This window comes from Oncorhynchus clarkii, chromosome 9 (genome assembly GCF_045791955.1).
Source record: "Oncorhynchus clarkii lewisi isolate Uvic-CL-2024 chromosome 9, UVic_Ocla_1.0, whole genome shotgun sequence".
In the NCBI taxonomy this organism is placed as follows: domain Eukaryota; kingdom Metazoa; phylum Chordata; class Actinopteri; order Salmoniformes; family Salmonidae; genus Oncorhynchus; species Oncorhynchus clarkii.
Window position 1 is genome coordinate 3,108,320 of NC_092155.1, and position 23,836 is coordinate 3,132,155.

Below are 23,836 nucleotides of genomic sequence, written 5' to 3' on the forward strand. Positions count from 1 at the left end.
GATGCCTCGTGATTGAGTATTGCTCTGTTCAAGCAGACTGTGGTTTTGCTGTGGTCTGATAGGGGTGTCGGTGGGCTGACTGTGAACGCTCTGAGAGACTCTGGGTTGAGGTCAGTGATAAAGTAGTCTACAGTACTACTGCCAAGAGATGAGCTATAGGTGTACCTACCGTAGGAGTTCCCTCGAAGACTACCATTGACTATGTACATACCCAGGATGTAACAGAGCTATAGGTGTACCTACCATAGGAATCCCATCGAAGTCTACCATTGACTATGTACATACCCAGTGTGTGACAGAGCTGCAGGAGTTGTGACCCGTTTTTGTTGGTTATGTTGTCATAGTTGTGTCTAGAGGGGCATATGGGGGAGGAAATGCTGTCCCCTCCAGGCAGGTGTTTGTCCCCCTGTGTGCTGACGGTGTCAGGTTCTTGTCCGGTTCTGACATTTTGGTCACCACAGACTAGTACATGTCCCTGGGCCTGGAAATGATTGATTTCCCCCTCCAGGATGGAGAAGCTGTCTTCATTAAAGTATGGGGATTCTGGTGGGGGGATATAGGTAGCACACAGGAGGACATTTTTCTCTGTTAAGTTCATTTCCTTTTGAATTTCTTGCCAAATGTAAAATGTTCCTGTTCCGATTAATTTAATAGAGTGAGTTATGTCTGCTGTATACTGAATTAGCATACCCCCTGAGTCTCTTCTCTGTTCCACACCTAGTAGTTTGGTGGATGGGACTACCAGCTCTCTGTAACCTAGAAGGTCAACCAGTGGGTCCGTCTCCGCTATACCAGGTTTCTTGTCGGATGACAATGCCTGTATTTCTGATTTCTGACCTGCCACCACTCCCCCAGTGCTCTCTTCCTCTCCCTCTACTGTTCATCCTGTGTCTCAGTGACCTGCCACCACTCCCCCAGTACTCTCTTCCTCTCTCTCTACTGTTCATCCTGTGTCTCAGTGACCTGCCTCCACTCCCCCAGTACTCTCTCTCTCTATCTACTGTTCATCCTGTGTCTCAGTGACCTGCCACCACTCCCCCAGTACTCTCTTCCTCTCTCTCTACTGTTCATCCTGTGTCTCAGTGACCTGCCACCACTCCCCAAGTACTCTCTTCCTCTCTCTCTACTGTTCATCCTGTGTCTCAGTGACCTGCCTCCACTCCCCCAGTACTCTCTTCCTCCCCCTCTACTGTTCATCCTGTGTCTCAGTGACCTGCCACCACTCCCCCAGTACTCTCTCTCTCTCTACTGTTCATCCTATGTCTCAGTGACCTGCCACCACTCCCCCAGTACTCTCGCTCTCTCTACTGTTCATCTTGTGTCTCAGTGACCTGCCACCACTCCGCCAGTACTCTCGCTCTCTCTACTGTTCATCTTGTGTCTCAGTGACCTGCCACCACTCCCCCAGTACTCTCGCTCTCTCTACTGTTCATCTTGTGTCTCAGTGACCTGCCACCACTCCCCCAGTACTCTCGCTCTCTCTACTGTTCATCTTGTGTCTCAGTGACCTGCCGCCACTCCGCCAGTACTCTCTTCCTCTCCCTCTACTGTTCATCCTGTGTCTCAGTGACCTGCCACCACTCCCCCAGTACTCTCAACCTCTCTCTCTACTGTTCATCCTGTGTCTCAGTGACCTGCCACCACTACCCACGTACTCTCTTCCTCTCTCTCTACTGTTCATCCTGTGTCTCAGTGACCTGCCACCACTACCCAAGTACTCTCTTCCTCTCTCTCTACTGTTCATCCTGTGTCTCAGTGACCTGCCTCCACTCCCCCAGTACTCTCTCTCTCTCTCTTCACTGTTCATCCTGTGTCTCAGTGACCTGCCACCACTCCCCCAGTACTCTCTTCCTCTCTCTCTACTGTTCATCCTGTGTCTCAGTGACCTGCCACCACTCCCCCAGTACTCTCTTCCTCTCTCTCTACTGTTCATCCTGTGTCTCAGTGACCTGCCTCCACTCCCCCAGTACTCTCTCTCTCTCTCTACTGTTCATCCTGTCTCAGTGACCTGCCACCACTCCCCCAGTACTCTCTTCCTCCCCCTCTACTGTTCATCCTGTGTCTCAGTGACCTGCCACCACTCCCCCAGTACTCTCTCTCTCTCTTCTGTTCATCCTGTGTCTCAGTGACCTGCCACCACTCCCCCAGTACTCTCGCTCTCTCTACTGTTCATCTTGTGTCTCAGTGACCTGCCGCCACTCCCCCAGTACTCTCTTCCTCTCCCTCTACTGTTCATCCTGTGTCTCAGTGACCTGCCGCCACTCCCCCAGTACTCTCTTCCTCCCCCTCTACTGTTCATCCTGTGTCTCAGTGACCTGCCACCACTCCCCCAGTACTCTCTTCCTCTCTCTCTAATGTTCATCCTGTGTCTCAGCGACCTGCCACCATTACCCACGTACTCTCTTCCTCTCTCTCTACTGTTCATCCTGTGTCTCAGTGACCTGCCACCACTCCCCCAGTACTCTCTTCCTCTCCCTCTACTGTTCATCCTGTGTCTCAGTGACCTGCCACCACTCCCCCAGTACTCTCTCTCTCTCTTCTGTTCATCCTGTGTCTCAGTGACCTGCCACCACTCCCCCAGTACTCTCTCTCCCTCTACTGTTCATCCTGTGTCTCAGTGACCTGCCTCCACTCCCCCAGTATTCTCTTCCTCTCCCTCTACTGTCCATCCTGTGTCTCAGTGACCTGCCACCACTCCCCTAGTACTCTCTTCCTCTCTCTCTAATGTTCATCCTGTGTCTCAGTGACCTGCCACCATTACCCACGTACTCTCTTCCTCTCCCTCTACTGTTCATCCTGTGTCTCAGTGACCTGCCTCCACTCCCCCAGTATTCTCTTCCTCTCCCTCTACTGTCCATCCTGTGTCTCAGTGACCTGCCACCACTCCCCAAGTACTCTCTTCCTCTCCCTCTCTCTCTCTGTGTGTGATTGTGTGGGCGAAGACAAGTGTGTTGGAGTCAGAGCAGGTCCCCACCAGCTGCAACCTGTTCCATAATCAAGACCTCTACAAATACTCAGCCCTGCCACTTCCACACTGCCAGATCGTAATCTCTGCTCAGTCAGTCTACGATTCTAGACGTTTGTTACTTTTCAGATCATGTTATCCTGTTGTGCCTGTTTTCCTCTCCGCTACATTTCTGCCCGCTCTGACTCTGGTCCCTGTCTCCAGTCCCACGTCTCGTCATCCTGCTACTCTATCCTGGATTCCCCAATCTACTACTCCCTTGGATTCCCCTCCAGACCTGCTTACCCTGTCTCAACCCTCATCGCTCCAGCCTCAGCCTCCAGACCTGCTTACCCTGTCTCAACTCCCATCGCTCCAGCCTCAGCCTCCAGACCTGCTTACCCTGTCTCAACCCCCATCGCTCCAGCCTCAGCCTCCAGACCTGCTTACCCTGTCTCAACCCCCATCGCTCCAGCCTCAGCGTCCAGACCTGCTTACCCTGTCTCAACTCCCATCGCTCCAGCCTCAGCCTCCAGACCTGCTTACCCTGTCTCGACCCCTCTCGCTCCAGCCTCAGCCTCCAGACCTGCTCATGACCTCCTTCTCTCTCTCTCTCTTTCTGTCTCTCTCTTTCCCTCTTTCTCGTGTTCTCTCTCTCTCTCTCTCTCTCTCTCTCTCTCTTCTCTCTCTCTTTCCCTCTCTGTCCCTCTTTCTCCGTCTGTCTCTCTGTCTCCTCTCTGTGTCTCTCTCTCCTTGTATATTCCAGGACGAGATGGTAAAATCTTTGTGTGCCATAGTGTTGTTTTCTTGTGGTTTAGGCCCGGACCATGACAGTAGGTGTGAGCAGAGCATGTTGATCACCTGATACATACTGTTCTCTCTTTCTCTCTCTCTCTCTTTCTCTCTCTTTCTCTCAATCTCTCTCTCTCTCTCCCTCTTTCTCTCTCTCTCTCTCTCTCTCTCTCTCTCTCTCTCAGATGTCTCTCTCTCAGACCTCTCTCCTCCAGCCTCTCTGAGTGTCACTCCTGACAGATCTCAGTTTTTTAATTATGAGTCAGTGTCTCTGAGCTGTGAGGTTCAGGGGAACTCTGTTGGATGGAGAGTGGTGAGGAAAACAGAGAAAGGAATCCTTTCACAGTGTAATATTGACTGGGGAAAACAACAAGGGGCTTCATGCATCGCGTCACTAATGCCATCAGATAGTGGAGTGTACTGGTGTGAGTCTGGGTCTGGAGAACACAGCAATGCTGTCAACATCACAGTACATGGTATGTCCACAAACACCATCTACTAACATTATAGTGTTTAGTGGTTCATCTGGTTTCAGATAGATGATGTTATATTTATATATGATGTTTATATATTATATACAGCTGGAGCTGTGATCCTGGAGAGCCCTGCCCTTCCTGTGACTGAGGGAGATTCTGTGACTCTGCGCTGCAGATATAAGAGAATTCCCTCTGACCTCACAGCTGATTTCTACAAAGATGGATCCCTCATCAGGACTGAGACTACAGGAAATATGACCATCCCTGCAGTATCCAAGTCAGATGAAGGACTCTACAAGTGTACCATCTCTAAAGGAGAATCACCAGAGAGCTGGATGACTGTGACAGGTGAGAATATGAGAAACCTTGACATTCAGATTATCTGGTTCTTCTTTACACTGTTAAGGTGCTGAAACCTGCATTATAAACTGGGTGGTTCTTCTTGACACTGTTAAGAGGTGCTGAAACCTGCATTATAAACTGGGTGGTTCTTCTTTACACTGTTAAGAGGTGCTGAAACCTGAATTATAAACTGGGTGGTTCTTCTTTACACTGTTAAGAGGTGCTGAAACCTGCATTATAAACTGGGTGGTTCTTCTTTACACTGTTAAGAGGTGCTGAAACCTGCATTATAAACTGGGTGGTTCTTCTTTACACTGTTAAGAGGTGCTGAAACCTGCATTATAAACTGGGTGGTTCTTCTTTACACTGTTAAGAGGTGCTGAAACCTGCATTATAAACTGGGTGGTTCTTCTTTACACTGTTAAGAGGTGCTGAAACCTGCATTATAAACTGGGTGGTTCTTCTTTACACTGTTAAGAGGTGCTGAAACCTGAATTATAAACTGGGTGGTTCTTCTTTACACTGTTAAGAGGTGCTGAAACCTGCATTATAAACTGGGTGGTTCTTCTTTACACTGTTAAGAGGTGCTGAAACCTGCATTATAAACTGGGTGGTTCTTCTTTACACTGTTAAGAGGTGCTGAAACCTGAATTATAAACTGGGTGGTTCTTCTTTACACTGTTAAGAGGTGCTGAAACCTGCATTATAAACTGGGTGGTTCTTCTTTACACTGTTAAGAGGTGCTGAAACCTGCATTATAAACTGGGTGGTTCCAGGTTCATCATGAGTGAGACATTAAATTCATAATAGTTCTTATCTCTGATTGATCAATAGAAGTAATTCATACTGTGCGTATAAGATCAGATCACAGTTTCTAACTATTTACTGTGTTGTTTCCTCTGGTGTTTTTCAAGCTACCACCCCCCTCCCAACCCCACTATCCTCCTCTCCTCCCACCCCCCTCACCCCATCCTTCTCCTCTCTCCCCTCCACTCTCCTCCTCTCTCTGTTTGTCTCTGGGTTGGTGGCTGTTCTCTCCATCTCTCTGATAATTCTACTGGTCCTGTTCTGCAAGAGGAACAAAGATGTAGCAGCTGAACCCAGAGATGTTACGTATGCTGACGTTAGAATCACACAGGACCCAGAACCCAGGAGAAGGAGAGGTACACACACACACACACACACACACACACACACACACACACACACACACACACACACACACACACACACACACACACACATACACATACACATACACACACACACACACACACAGTACAGTGTCTTTTTGTCTCTTTTCCTCCAGAGAAGTCTCCAGGAGCTGATCGAGTCGACTCTGCAGTCAAGACTGTAGTACTGTATAAGACTCTAACATACAGCCATGTATAATGAGTATTCAACACCACAGGTACTGTAGTACTGTATAACACCACAGGTACTGTAATACTGTATAACACTATAACACCACAGGTACTGTAATACTGTATAACACTATAACACCACAGGTACTGTAATACTGTATAACACCACAGGTACTGTAATACTGTATAACACTATAACACCACAGGTACTGTAATACTGTAACACTATAACACCACAGGTACTGTAATACTGTATAACACTATAACACCACAGGTACTGTAATACTGTATAACACTATAACACCACAGGTACTGTAATACTGTATAACACCACAGGTACTGTAATACTGTATAGCACTATAACACCACAGGTACTGTAATACTGTATAGCACTACAACACCACAGGTACTGTAATACTGTATAACACCACAGGTACTGTAATACTGTATAGCACTATAAAACCACAGGTACTGTAGTACTGTATAATACCACAGGTACTATAATACTGTATAGCACTATAACACCACAGGTACTGTAATACTGTGTAACACTATAACACCACAGGTACTGTAGTACTGTATAACACCACAGGTACTGTAATACTGTATAAAACTATAACACCACAGGTACTGTAATACTGTATAACACCACAGGTACTGTAATACTGTATAACACCACAGGTACTGTAATACTGTATAACACTATAACACCACAGGTACTGTAATACTGTATAACACTATAACACCACATTTACTGTAATACTGTAACACTATAACACCACAGGTACTGTAATACTGTATAACACTATAACACCACAGGTACTGTAATACTGGATAACACTATAACACCACATGTACTGTATAACACTATAACACCACAGGTACTATAATACTGTATAACACTATAACACCACGGGTACTGTAGTACTGTATAACACTATAACACCACGGGTACTGTAATACTGTATAACACTATAACACCACAGGTACTGTATAACACTATAACACCACAGGTACTGTCATACTGTATAACACTATAACACCACAGGTACTGTAAAACTGTAGAACACTATAACACCACAGGTACTGTAATACTGTATAACACTAAAACACCACAGGTACTGTAATACGGTATAACACCACAGGTACTGTAATACTGTATGACACTATAACACCACAGGTACTGTAAAACTGTATAACACTATAACACCACAGGTACTGTATAACACTATAACACCACAGGTACTGTAATACTGTATAACACTATAACACCACAGGTACTGTAATACTGTATAAAACTATAACACCACAGGTACTGTAATACTGTATAACACTATAACACCACAGGTACTGTAATACTGCATAACACTATAACACCACAGGTACTGTAATACTGTATAACACCACAGGTACTGTAATACTGTATAACACTATAACACCACAGGTACTGTAATACTGTATAACACCAAAGGTACTGTAACACGTCATAACACCACAGGTACTGTAATACTGAATAACACTATAACACCACAGGTACTGTAATACTGTATAACACTAACACCACAGGTACTGTAACACTGTATAACACCACAGGTACTGTAATACTGCATAACACCACAGGTACTGTAATACTGTATAACACTATAACACCACAGGTACTGTAATACTGTATAACACTATAACACCACAGGTACTGTAATACTGTATAACACTATAACACCACAGGTACTGTAATACTGTATAACACTATAACACCACAGGTACTGCAATACTGTATACCACTATACCACCACAGGTACTGTAATACTGTATAACACTATAACACCACAAGTACTGTAATACTGGATAACACTATAACCCCATAAGGTACTGTAATACTGTATAACACTATAACACCACATGTACTGTAATACTGTATAACACTATAACACCACAGGTACTGTAATACTGTATAACACCACAGGTACTGTAATACTGTATAACACTATAACACCACAGGTACTGTACCACTGTGTAACACTAACACCACAGGTACTATAATACTGTATAACACTATAACACCACAGGTACTGTAATACTGTATAACACTATAACACCACAGGTACTGTAATACTGTATAACACTATACCACCACAGGCACTGTAATACTGTATAACACTATAACACCACAAGTACTGTAATACTGGATAACACTATAACACCACAGGTACTGTAATACTGTATAACACAATAACACCACATGTACTGTAATACTGTATAACACTATAACACCACAGGTACTGTAATACTGTATAACACTATAACACCACAGGTACTGTATAACACTATAACAACACAGGTACTGTCATACTGTATAACACTATAACACCACAGGTACTGTAATTCTGTATAACACTATACCACCACATGTACTGTAATACTGTATAACACCAAAGGTACTGTAATACTGCATAACACCACAGGTACTGTAATACTGTATAACACCACAGGTACTGTAATACTGTATAATACTATAACACCACAGGTACTGTAATACTGTATAACACTATAACACCACCGGTACTGTAATACTGTATAACACCACAGGTACTGTAATACTGTATTACACTATAACACCACAGGTACTGTAATACTGTATAACACTATAACACCACAGGTACTGTAGTACTGTATAACACTATAACACCACAGGTAATGTAATACTGTATAACACTATAACACCACAGGTACAGTAATACTGTATAACACTATAACACCACCGGTACTGTAATACTGTATAAAACTATAACACCACAGGTACTGTAATACTGTATAACACTATAACGCCACAAGTACTGTAATACTGTATAACACTATAACAGCACATGTACTGTAATACTGTATAACACCACAGGTACTGTAATACTGTATAACACTATAAAACCACAGGTACTATAATACTGTATAACACTATAACACCACAGGTACTGTAATACTCTATAACACTATAAAACCACAGGTACTATAATACTGTATAACACTATAACACCACATGTACTGTATAACACTATAACACCACAGGTACTGTAACACTGTAACACTATAACACCACAGGTACTGTAGTACTGTATAACACTATAACACCACAGGTAATGTAATACTGTATAACACCACAGGTACTGTAATACTGTATAACACTATAACACCACAAGTACTGTAATACTGTAAAACACTATAACACCACATGTACTGTATAACACTATAACACCACATGTACTGTAATACTGTATAACACTATAACACCACAGGTACTGTAATACTGTAAAACACTATAACACCACAGGTACTATAATACTGTATAATACTATAACACCACAGGTACTGTAGTACTGTATAACACTATAACACCACAGGTAATGTAATACTGTATAACACCACAGGTACTGTAATACTGTATAACACTATAACACCACAAGTACTGTAATACTGTAAAACACTATAACACCACATGTACTGTATAACACTATAACACCACATGTACTGTAATACTGTATAACACTATAACACCACTGGTACTGTAATACTGTATAACACTATAACACCACAGGTACTGTATAACACTATAACACCACAGGTACTGTCATACTGTATAACACTATAACACCACAGGTACTGTAAAACTGTAGAACACTATAACACCACAGGTACTGTAATACTGTATAACACTAAAACACCACAGGTACTGTAATACGGTATAACACCACAGGTACTGTAATACTGTATAACACTATAACACCACAGGTACTGTAAAACTGTATAACACTATAACACCACAGGTACTGTATAACACTATAACACCACAGGTACTGTAATACTGTATAACACTATAACACCACAGGTACTGTATTACTGTATAAAACTATAACACCGCAGGTACTGTAATACTGTATAACACTATAACACCACAGGTACTGTAATACTGTATAACACTATAACACCACAGGTACTGTAATACTGTATAACACCAAAGGTACTGTAATACTGTATAACAACACAGGCACTGTAATACTGTATGACACTATAACACCACTGGTACTGTAATATTGTATAACACTATAACACCAACGGTACTGTAATACTGTATAACACTATAACACCACAGGTACTGTAATACTGTATAACAACAAAGGTACTGTAATACTGCATAACACCACAGGTACTGTAATACTGAATAACACTATAACACCACAGGTACTGTAATACTGTATAACACTATAACACCACAGGTACTGTAACACTGTATAACACCACAGGTACTGTAATACTGCATAACACCACAGGTACTGTAATACTGTTTAACACTATAACACCATAGGTACTGTAATACTGTATAACACTATAACACCACAGGTACTGTAATTCTGTAGAACACTATAACACCACAGGTACTGTATAACACTAAAACACCACAGGTACTGTAATACGGTATAACACCACAGGTACTGTAAAACTGTATAACACTATAACACCACAGGTACTGTAATACTGTATAACACTATAACACCACAGGTACTGTCATACTGTATAACACTATAACACCACATGTACTGTAATACTGTATAACACCAAAGGTACTGTAATACTGCATAACACCACAGGTACTGTAATACTGTATAACACTAACACCACAGGTACTGTAATACTGTATAACACTATAACACCAAAGGTACTGGAATACTGTATAACACTATAACACCACAGGTACAGTAATACTGTATAACACTTTACAACCGCATGTACTGTAATACTGTATAACCCTATAACACCACAGGTACTATAATACTGTATAACACTTTACAACCGCATGTACTGTAATACTGTATAACCCTATAACACCACAGGTACTATAATACTATATAACACTATAACACCACAGGTACTGTAACACTGTATAATACTATAACACCACATGTACTTGAATACTGTATAACACTATAACACCACAGGTACTGTAATACTGTATAACACTATAACACCACAGGTACTGTAATACTGTATAACACTATAACACCACATGTACTGTATAACACTATAACACCACAGGTACTATAATACTGTACAACACTATAACACCACAGGTACTGTAGTACTGTATAACACTATAACACCACAGGTACTGTAATACTGTATAACACCAAAGGTACTGTAATACTGTATAACAACACAGGCACTGTAATACTGTATAACACTATAAAACCACGGGTACTGTAATACTGTATAACACTATAACACCAAAGGTACTGTAATACTGTATAACACTATAACACCACAGGTACTGTAGTACTGTATAACACTATAACACCACAGGTACTGTAATATTGTATAAATATAACACCACAGGTACTGTAGTACTGTATAACACTATAACACCACATGTACTGTAATACTGTATAACACTATAACACCACAGGTATTGTAATACTGTATAACACCACAGGTACTGTAAAACTGTATAACACTATAACACCACAGGTACTGTAATACTGTATAACACTATAACACCACAGGTACTGTAATACTGTATAACACTATAACACCACATGTACTGTAATACTGTATAACACTATAACACCACAGGTACTGTATTCACTATAACATCACAGGTACTGTCATACTGTATAGCACTATAACACAACAGGTACTGTAATACTGTATAACACTAACACCACAGGTACTATAATACTGTATAACACCAAAGGTACTGTAATACTGCATAACACCACAGGTACTGTAATACTGTATAACACTATAACACCACAGGTACTGTAACACTGTATAACACCAAAGGTACTGTAATACTGCATAACACCACAGGTACTGTAATACTGTATAACACTATAACACCACACGTACTGTAATACTGCATAACACTATAACACCACAGGTACAGTAATACTGTATAACACTATAAGACCAAATGTACTGTAATACTGTATAACACTATAACACCACAGGTACTGTAGTACTGTATAACACTATAACACCACAGGTACTGTAATACTGTATAACACTATAACACCACAGGTACTGTAATACTGTATAACACTATAACACCACATGTACTGTAATACTGTATAACACTATAACACCACAGGTACTGTAATACTGTATAACACTATAACACCACATGTACTGTAATACTGTATAACACTATAACACCACAGGTACTGTAATACTGTAACACTATAACACCACCGGTACTGTAATACTGTATAACACTATAACAACGCATGTACTGTAATACTGTATAACACTATAACACCACAGGTACTGTAATACTGTATAACACCACAGGTACTGTAATACTGTATAACACTATAACACCGCAGGTACTGTAACACTGTATAACACTATAACACCACAGGTACTGTAACACTGTATAACACCAAAGGTACTGTAATACTGCATAACACCACAGGTACTGTAATACTGTATAACACTATAACACCACACGTACTGTAATACTGCATAACACTATAACACCACAGGTACAGTAATACTGTATAACACTATAACACCAAAGGTACTGTAATACTGTATAACACTATAACACCACAGGTACTGTAGTACTGTATAACACTATAACACCACAGGTACTGTAATACTGTATAACACTATAACACCACATGTACTGTAATACTGTATAACACTATAACACCACAGGTATTGTAATACTGTATAACACCACAGGTACTGTAAAACTGTATAACACTATAACACCACAGGTACTGTAATACTGTATAACACTATAACACCACAGGTACTGTAATACTGTATAACACTATAACACCACATGTACTGTAATACTGTATAACACTATAACACCACAGGTACTGTATTCACTATAACATCACAGGTACTGTCATACTGTATAGCACTATAACACAACAGGTACTGTAATACTGTATAACACTAACACCACAGGTACTATAATACTGTATAACACCAAAGGTACTGTAATACTGCATAACACCACAGGTACTGTAATACTGTATAACACTATAACACCACAGGTACTGTAACACTGTATAACACCAAAGGTACTGTAATACTGCATAACACCACAGGTACTGTAATACTGTATAACACTATAACATCACACGTACTGTAATACTGCATAACACTATAACACCACAGGTACAGTAATACTGTATAACACTATAAGACCAAATGTACTGTAATACTGTATAACACTATAACACCACAGGTACTGTAGTACTGTATAACACTATAACACCACAGGTACTGTAATACTGTATAACACTTTAACACCACAGGTACTGTAATACTGTATAACACTATAACACCACATGTACTGTAATACTGTATAACACTATAACACCACAGGTACTGTAATACTGTATAACACTATAACACCACATGTACTGTAATACTGTATAACACTATAACACCACAGGTACTGTAATACTGTAACACTATAACACCACCGGTACTGTAATACTGTATAACACTATAACAACGCATGTACTGTAATACTGTATAACACTATAACACCACAGGTACTGTAATACTGTATAACACCACAGGTACTGTAATACTGTATAACACTATAACACCGCAGGTACTGTAACACTGTATAACACTATAACACCACAGGTACTGTAACACTGTATAACACCAAAGGTACTGTAATACTGCATAACACCACAGGTACTGTAATACTGTATAACACTATAACACCACACGTACTGTAATACTGCATAACACTATAACACCACAGGTACAGTAATACTGTATAACACTATAACACCAAAGGTACTGTAATACTGTATAACACTATAACACCACAGGTACTGTAGTACTGTATAACACTATAACACCACAGGTACTGTAATACTGTATAACACTATAACACCACAGGTACTGTAATACTGTATAACACTATAACACCACATGTACTGTAATACTGTATAACACTATAATACCACAGGCACTGTAATACTGTATATCACTATAACACCACATGTACTGTAATACTGTATAACACTATAACACCACAGGTACTGTAATACTGTAACACTATAACACCACCGGTACTGTAATACTGTATAACACTATAACACCACAGGTACTGTAATACTGTATAACACTATAACACCACAGGTACTGTAATACTGTATAACACTATAACACCACACGTACTGTAATACTGCATAACACTATAACACCACAGGTACAGTAATACTGTATAACACTATAACACCACAGGTACTGTAATACTGTAACACTATAACACCACAGGTACTGTAGTACTGTATAACACTATAACACCACAGGCACTGTAATACTGTATAACACTATAACACCACAGGTACTGTAATACTGTATAACACTATAACACCACATGTACTGTAATACTGTATAACACTATAATACCACAGGTACTGTAATACTGTATATCACTATAACACCACATGTACTGTAATACTGTATAACACTATAACACCACAGGTACTGTAATACTGTAACACTATAACACCACCGGTACTGTAATACTGTATAACACTATAACACCGCATGTACTGTAATACTGTATAACACTATAACAACACAGGTACTGTAATACTGTATAACACCACAGGTACTGTAATACTGTATAACACTATAACACCACAGGTACTGTAACACTGTATAATACTATAACACCACATGTACTGTAATACTGTTTAACACTATAACACCACAGGTACTGTAATACTGTATAACACCACAGGTACTGTAATACTGTATAACACTATAACACCACATGTACTGTATAACACTATAACACCACAGGTACTGTAATACTGTATAACACTATAACACCACATGTACTGTAATACTGTATAACACTATAACACCACAGGTACTGTAATACCGTATAACACCACAGGTACTGTAATACTGTATAACACTATAACACCACAGGTACTGTAATACTGTATAACACTATAACACCACAGGTACTGTAATACTGTATAACACTATAACACCACATGTATTGTATAACACTATAACACCACAGGTACTGTAATACTGTATAACACTATAACACCACATGTACTGTAATACTGTATAACACTATAACACCACAGGTACTGTATTCACTATAACATCACAGGTACTGTCATACTGTATAACACTATAACACCACAGGTACTGTAATACTGTATAACACTAACACCACAGGTACTATAATACTGTATAACACCAAAGGTACTGTAATACTGCATAACACCACAGGTACTGTAATACTGTATAACACTATAACACCATGGGTACTGTAATACTGTATAACACTATAACACCACAGGTACTGTAGTGCTGTATAACACTATAACACAACAGGTAATGTAATACTGTATAACACTATAACACCACGGGTACTGTAATACTGTATAACACTATAACACCACAGGTACTGTAATACTGTATAACACTATAACACCACATGTACTGTATAACACTATAACACCACAGGTACTGTCATACTGTATAACACTATAACATCACAGGTACTGTAAAACTGTAGAAACCTATAACACCACAGGTACTGTAATATTGTATAACACCAAAGGTACTGTAATACTGCATAACACCACAGGTACTGTAATACTGTATAACACCACAGGTACTGTAATACTGTATAATACTATAAAACCACAGGTACTGTAATACTGTATAACAGTATAACACCACATGTACTGTAATACTGCATAACACTATAACACCACAGGTACTGTAATACTGTATAACACCACAGGTACTGTAATACTGTATAACACTATAACACCACATGTACTGTAGTACTGTATAGCACTGTAACACCACAGGTACTGTAATACGGTATAGCACTGTAACACCACAGGTACTGTAACACTGTGTAACACTAACACCACAGGTACTATAATACTGTATAACACTATAACACCACAGGTACTGTAATACTGTATAACACTATAACACCACATGTACTGTAATACTGTATAACCCTATAACACCACAGGTACTGTAATACTGTATAACACTATAACACCACATGTACTGTAATACTGTATAACACTATAATACCACAGGTAATGTAATACTGTATAACACTATAACACCACAGGTACTGTAAAACTGTATAACACTATAACACCACAGGTACTTTAATACTGTATAACACCACAGGTACTGTAATACTGTATAACACTATAACACCACAGGTACTGTAGTACTGTATAGCACTGTAACACCACAGGTACTGTAATACGGTATAGCACTATAACACCACAGGTACTGTAACACTGTGTAACACTAACACCACAGGTACTGTAAAACTGTATAACACTATAACACCACAGGTACTTTAATACTGTATAACACCACAGGTACTGTAATACTGTATAACACTATAACACCACAGATACTGTAATACTGTATAACACTATAACACCACAGTTACTGTAATACTGTATAACACTAAAACACCACAGGTACTGTAATACGGTATAACACCACAGGTACTGTAATACTGTATAACACTATAACACCACAGGTACTGTAAAACTGTATAACACTATAACACCACAGGTACTGTAAAACTGTATAACACTATAACACCACAGGTACTGTATTCACTATAACACCACAGGTAATGTCATACTGTATAGCACTATAACACCACAGGTACTGTAATACTGTATAACAGTATAACACCACAGGTACTATAATACTGTATAACACCAAAGGTACTGTAATACTGCATAACACCACAGGTACTTTAATACTGTATAACACTATAACACCACAGGTACTGTAACACGGTATAATACTAACACCACAGGTACTTTAATACTGTATAACACCACATGTACTGTAATACTGTATAACACTATAACACCACGGGTACTGTAATACTGTATAACACTATAACACCACAGGTACTGTAGTACTGTATAACACTATAACCCCACAGGTAATGTAATACTCTATAACACTATAACACCACGGGTACTGTAATACTGTATACCACTATAACACCACAGGTACTGTAATACTGTATAACACTATAACACCACAGGTACTGTATAACACTATAACACCACAGGTACTGTCATACTGTATAACACTATAACACCACAGGTACTGTAACACTGTATAACACCAAAGGTACTGTAATACTGTATAACACTTTAACACCACAGGTACTGTAATACTGTATAACACTATAACACCACAGGTACTGTAGTACTGTATAGCACTGTAACACCACAGGTACTGTAATACGGTATAGCACTATAACACCACAAGTACTGTAACACTGTGTAACACTAACACCACAGGTATTATAATAATGTATAACACTATAACACCACAGGTACTGTAATTCTGTATAACACTATAACACCACAGGTACTACGAATGATGTAACATGTTGTGTTTGTTATGAATGATGTAGCATGTTGTGTTTGTTATGAATGATGTAGCATGTTGTGTTTGTTATGAATGATGTAGCATGTTGTGTTATGAATGATCTAGCATGTTGTGTTATGAATGATGTAGCATGTTGTGTTTGTTATGAATGATGTAGCATGTCGTGTTTGTTATGAATGATATAGCATGTTGTGTTATGAATGATGTAGCATGTTGTGTTTGTTATGAATGATGTAGCATGTTGTGTTATGGATGATATAGCATGTTGTGTTATGAATGATGTAGCATGTTGTGTTATGAATGATGTAGCATGTTGTGTTTGTTATGAATGATGTAGCATGTTGTGTTATGGATGATGTAGCATGTTGTGTTATGAAATGTAAAATGTTGTGTTTGTTGTGAATAATGAAGCAAGTGTGTGTTATGAATGATCTAGCATGTTATGTTATGAATGATGTAGCATGTTGTGTTATGAATGATGTAACATGTTGTGTTTTTTATGAATGATGTAGCATGTTGTGTTGTGTTATGAATGATGTAGCTTGTTGTGTTATGAATGATGTAGCATGTTGTGTTTGTTATGAATGATGTAGCATGTTGTGTTTGTTATGAATGATATAGCATGTTGTGTTATGAATGATGTAGCATGTTGTGTTTGTTGTGAATGATTTAGCATGTTGTGTTATGGATGATGTAGCATGTTGTGTTATGAAATGTAAAATGTTGTGTTTGTTATGAATAAAGTAGCAAGTGTGTGTTATGAATGATCTAGCATGTTATGTTATGAATGATGTAGCATGTTGTGTTATGAATGTAGCAAGTGTGTTATGAATGATGTAACATGTTGTGTTTGTTATGAATGATGTAGCATGTTGTGTTGTGTTATGAATGATGTAGCATGTTGTGTTATGAATGATGTAACATGTTGTGTTTGTTATGAATGATGTAGCATGTTGTGTTTGTTATGAATGATGTAGCATGTTGTGTTTGTTATGAATGATGTAGCATGTTGTGTTTGTTATGAATGATGTAGCATGTTGTGTTATGGATGATGTAGCATGTTGTGTTATGAAATGTAAAATGTTGTGTTTGTTATGAATAATGTAGCAAGTGTGTGTTATGAATGATGTAGCATGTTGTGTTTGTTATGAATGATGTAGCATGTTGTGTTATGAATGTAGCAAGTGTGTTATGAATGATGTAACATGTTGTGTTTGTTATGAATGATGTAGCATGTTGTGTTGTGTTATGAATGATGTAGCATGTTGTGTTATGAATGATGTAACATGTTGTGTTTGTTATGAATGATGTAGCATGTTGTGTTATGGATGATGTAGCATGTTGTGTTATGAAATGTAAAATGTTGTGTTTGTTATGAATGATGTAGCATGTTGTGTTTGTTATGAATGATGTAGCATGTTGTGTTATGAATGATGTAGCATGTTGTGTTTGTTATGAATGATGTAGCATGTTGTGTTTGTTATGAATGGTGTAGCATGTTGTGTTTGTTATGAATGATGTAGCATGTTGTGTTATGAATGATGTAGCATGTTGTGTTTGTTATGAATGATGTAGCATGTTGTGTTATGGATGATATAGCATGTTGTGTTATGAATGATGTAGCATGTTGTGTTTGTTATGAATGATGTAGCATGTTGTGTTTGTTATGAATGATATAGCATGTTGTGTTATGAATGATGTAGCATGTTGTGTTTGTTATGAATGATGTAGCATGTTGTGTTATGGATGATATAGCATGTTGTGTTATGAATGATGTAGCATGTTGTGTTATGAATGATGTAGCATGTTGTGTTATGAATGATGTAGTGTGTTGTGTTTGTTATGAATGATGTAACATGTTGTGTTTGTTATGAATGATGTAGCATGTTGTGTTATGAATGATGTAGGATGTTGTGTTATGAATGATGTAGCATGTTGTGTTGTGTTATGAATGATGTAGCATGTTGTGTTGGTTATGAATGATGTAGCATGTTGTGTTATGAATGATATAGCATGTTGTGTTATGAATGATGTTGCATGTTGTGTTTGTTATGAATGATGTAGCACTTGCTATTCATACATTGTCAAGGTGCAGCTGTTTTTACAAGAGATCTTAAAACACATATTTATATTTTATATCCAGATCAACCTGGGTGCTTGTCTATTATCTTATAGTTGTAGTAATATTACAGGTTTTATAGTTATCCTTTTCTTTATCCTCTTATGTTTGTATGACAGACAGACTAGTTCAGAAGAGCTGGAAGAGCATGTTACATCATTCATAACACAACATGCTTCATCATTCATAATGCATGTTGTTTTATGAAAGGTGTAGCAAGTGTGTGTTATGAATGATGTAGCATGTTGTGTTATGAATGATGTAGCATGTTGTGTTTGTTGTGAATGATGTAGCATGCTGTATTATGAATGATGTAGCATGTTGTGTTAGGAACTGTAAAATGTTGTGTTTGTTATGAATAATGTAGCAAGTGTGTGTTATGAATGATGTAGCATGTTGTGTTATGAATGATGTAGCATGTTGTGTTTGTTGTGAATGATGTAGCATGCTGTATTATGAATGATGTAGCATGTTGTGTTTGTTGTGAATGATGTAGCATGTTGTGTTGTGAATGATGTAGCATGCTGTGTTATGAATGATGTAGTATGTTGTGTGTGAATGATTTAGCATGTTGTGTTGTGAATTATGTAGCATGTTCTGTTATGAATGATGTAGCATGTTGTGTTATGAATGATGTAACATGTTGTGTTTGTTATGAATGATGTAGCATGTTGTGTTGTGTTATGAATGATGTAGCATGTTGTGTTATGAATGATGTAACATGTTGTATTTGTTATGAATGATGTAGCATGTTGTGTTGTGTTATGAATGATGTAGCATGTTGTGTTTGTTATGACTGATGTAGCATGTTGTGTTTGTTATGAATGATGTAGCATGTTGTGTTTGTTATGAATGATGTAGCATGTTGTGTTATGAATGATCTAGCATGTTGTGTTGTGTTATGAATGATGTAGCATGTTGTGTTATGAATGATGTAACATGTTGTGTGTGTTATGAATGATGTAGCATGTTGTGTTTGTTGTGAATTATGTAGCATGCTGTATTATGAATGATGTAGCATGTTGTGTTTGTTGTGAATGATGTAGCATGTTGTGTTGTGAATGATGTAGCATGCTGTGTTATGAATGATGTAGTATGTTGTGTGTGAATGATTTAGCATGTTGTGAATTATGTAGCATGTTCTGTTGTGAATGATGTAGCATGTTGTGTTATGAATGATGTAACATGTTGTGTTGTGTTATGAATGATGTAACATGTTGTGTTTGTTATGAAAGATGTAGCACGTTGTGTTTGTTATGAATGATGTAGCATGTTGTGTTGTGTTATGAATGATGTAGCATGTTGTGTTATGAATGATGTAACATGTTGTGTTTGTTATGAAAGATGTAGCATGTTGTGTTTGTTATGAATGATGTAGCATGTTGTGTTGTGTTATGAATGATGTAGCATGTTGTGTTATGAATGATCTAGCATGTTGTGTTATGAATGATGTAGCATGTTGTGTTTGTTATGAATGATGTAGCATGTTGTGTTATGAATGATCTAGCATGTTGTGTTATGAATGATGTAACTTGTTATGTTTGTTATGAATGATGTAGCATGTTGTGTTATGAATGATGTAGCATGTTGTGTTTGTTGTGAATGATGTAGCATGTTGTGTTATGAATGATGTAGCATGTTGTGTTATGAATGATGTCACATGTTTTGTTATGAATGATGTACCATGAAGTGTTTGTTGTGAATGATGTAGCGTGTTGTGTTTGTTGTGAATGATGTAGCATGTTGTGTTTGTTGTGAATGATGTAGCATGTTGTGTTGTGAATGATGTAGCATGTTGTGTTGTGAATGATGTAGCATGTTGTGGTATGAATGATGTAGCATGTTGTTTTGTGAATGATGTAGCATGTTGTGTTTGTTATGAATGATGTAGCGTGTTGTGTTATGAATGATGTAGCATGTTGTGTTTGTTGTGAATGATGTAGCATGTTGTGTTGTGAATGATGTAGCATGTTGTGTTATGAATGATGTAGCATGTTGTGTTTGTTATCAATGATGTAGCAAGTGTGTGTTATGAATGATGTAGCATGTTGTGGGTGTTATGAATGATGTAGCATGTTGTGTTTGTTGTGAATGATGTAGCATGTTGTGTTGTGAATGATGTAGCATGTTGTGTTGTGAATGATGTAGCATGTTGTGGTATGAATGATGTAGCATGTTGTGTTGTGAATGATGTAGCATGCTGTGTTATGAATGATGTAGTATGTTGTGTGTGAATGATTTAGCATGTTGTGTTGTGAATTATGTAGCATCTTCTGTTATGAATGATGTAGCATGTTGTGTAAAGAATGATGTAACATGTTGTGTTTGTTATGAATGTTGTAGCATGTTGTGTTGTGTTATGAATGATGTTGCATGTTGCATGAATGATGCATGTTGTGTTATGAATGATGTAACATGTTGTGTTTGTTATGAATGATGTAGCATGTTGTGTTTGTTATGAGTGATGTAGCATGTTGTGTTTGTTATGAATGATGTAGCATGTTGTGTTATGAATGATCTAGCATGTTGTGTTATGAATGATGTAGCATGTTGTGTTTGTTATGAATGATGTAGCATGTTGTGTTATGAATGATCTAGCATGTTGTGTTATGAATGATGTCACATGTTTTGTTAAGAATGATGTACCATGAAGTGTTTGTTGTGAATGATGTAGCATGTTGTGTTTGTTGTGAATGATGTAGCATGTTGTGTTATGAATGATGTAGCATGTTGTGTTTGTTATGAATGATGTAGCGTGTTGTGTTATGAATGATGTAGCATGTTGTGTTTGTTGTGAATGATGTAGCATGTTGTGTTGTGAATGATGTAGCATGTTGTGTTTGTTGTGAATGATGTAGCATGTTGTGTTGTGAATTATGTAGCATGTTTTGTTATGAATGATGTAGCATGTTGTGTTTGTTATCAATGATGTAGCAAGTGTGTGTTATGAATGATGTAGCATGTTGTGGGTGTTATGAATGATGTAGCATGTTGTGTTTGTTGTGAATGATGTAGCATGTTGTGTTGTGAATGATGTAGCATGTTGTGGTATGAATGATGTAGAATGTTGTGTTGTGAATGATGTAGCATGTTGTGTTGTGAATGATGTAGCATGTGGTGTTATGAATGATGTAGCATGTTTTGTTATGAATGATGTAGCATGAAGTGTTTGTTGTGAATGATGTAGCATGTTGTGTTTGTTATGAATGATGTAGCATGTTGTGTGTGTTATGAAATGTAGCATGTTGTGTTTGTTCTGAATGATGTAGCATGTTGTGTTATGAATGATGTAGCATGTTGTGTTTGTTGTGAATGATGTAGCATGTTGTGTTATGAATGATGTAGCATGTTGTGTTTGTTGTGAATGATGTAGCATGTTGTGTTTGTTATGAATGATGTAGCATGTTGTGTTTGTCATGAATGATGTAGCATGTTGTGTTATGAATTATGTAGCATGTTGTGTTTGTCATGAATGATGTAGCACGTTGTGTTGTGAATGATGTAGCATGTTGTGTTATGAAAGATCTAGCATGTTGTGTTATGAATGATGAAACATGTTGTGTTTGTTATGAATGATGTAGCATGTTGTGTTGTGTTATGAATGATGTAGCATGTTGTGTTTGTTATGAATGATGTAGCATGTTGTGTTTCCTATGAATTATGTAGCATGTTGTGTTATGAATGATCTAGCATGTTGTGTTATGAATGATGTAGCATGATGTGTTTGTTATGAATGATGTAGCTTGTTGTGTTATGAATGATGTAGCATGTTGTGTTATGAATGATGTCACATGTTTTGTTATGAATGATGTAGCATGAAGTGTTTGTTGTGAATGATGTAGCGTGTTGTGTTATGAATGATGTAGCATGTTGTGTTTGTTATCAATGATATAGCAAGTGTGTGTTATGAATGATGTAGCATGTTGTGGGTGTTATGAATGATGTAGCATGTTGTGTTTGTTGTGAATGATGTAGCATGTTGTGTTGTGAATGATGTAGCATGTTGTGGTTTGAATGATGTAGAATGTTGTGTTGTGAATGATGTAGCATGTTGTGTTGTGAATGATGTAGCATGTTGTGTTTGTTGTGAATGATGTAGCATGTTGTGTTGTGAATGATGTAGCATGTTGTGGTTTGAATGATGTAGCATGTGGTTTTATTAATCATGTAGCATGTTGTGTTATGAATGATGTAGCATGAAGTGTTTGTTATGAATGATGTAGCATGTTTTGTGAGTTATGAATGATGTAACATGTTGTGTTTGTTGTGAATGATGTAGCATGTTGTGTTTGTCATGAATGATGTAGCATGTTGTGTTATGAATGATGTAGCATGTTGTGTT

General features: G+C 38.1%; 1 protein-coding gene across 3 annotated transcripts in view; it reads left to right on the top strand.

Annotated features, from left to right (window-relative positions):
- LOC139415759 (low affinity immunoglobulin gamma Fc region receptor II-b-like) overlaps positions 1-23,836 on the top strand; it is a 57,314-nt gene that overhangs the window by 30,143 nt on the left and 3,335 nt on the right. For all 3 annotated transcript variants that reach the window (XM_071163838.1, XM_071163840.1, XM_071163839.1), the window contains 4 exons: positions 3,922-4,212; positions 4,318-4,560; positions 5,469-5,717; positions 5,864-5,965. In XM_071163838.1, the coding sequence (XP_071019939.1) occupies positions 3,922-4,212; positions 4,318-4,560; positions 5,469-5,717; positions 5,864-5,946 (866 nt within the window). In that variant the 3' untranslated portion in view covers positions 5,947-5,965. The remainder of the gene's footprint in view (positions 1-3,921; positions 4,213-4,317; positions 4,561-5,468; positions 5,718-5,863; positions 5,966-23,836) is intronic.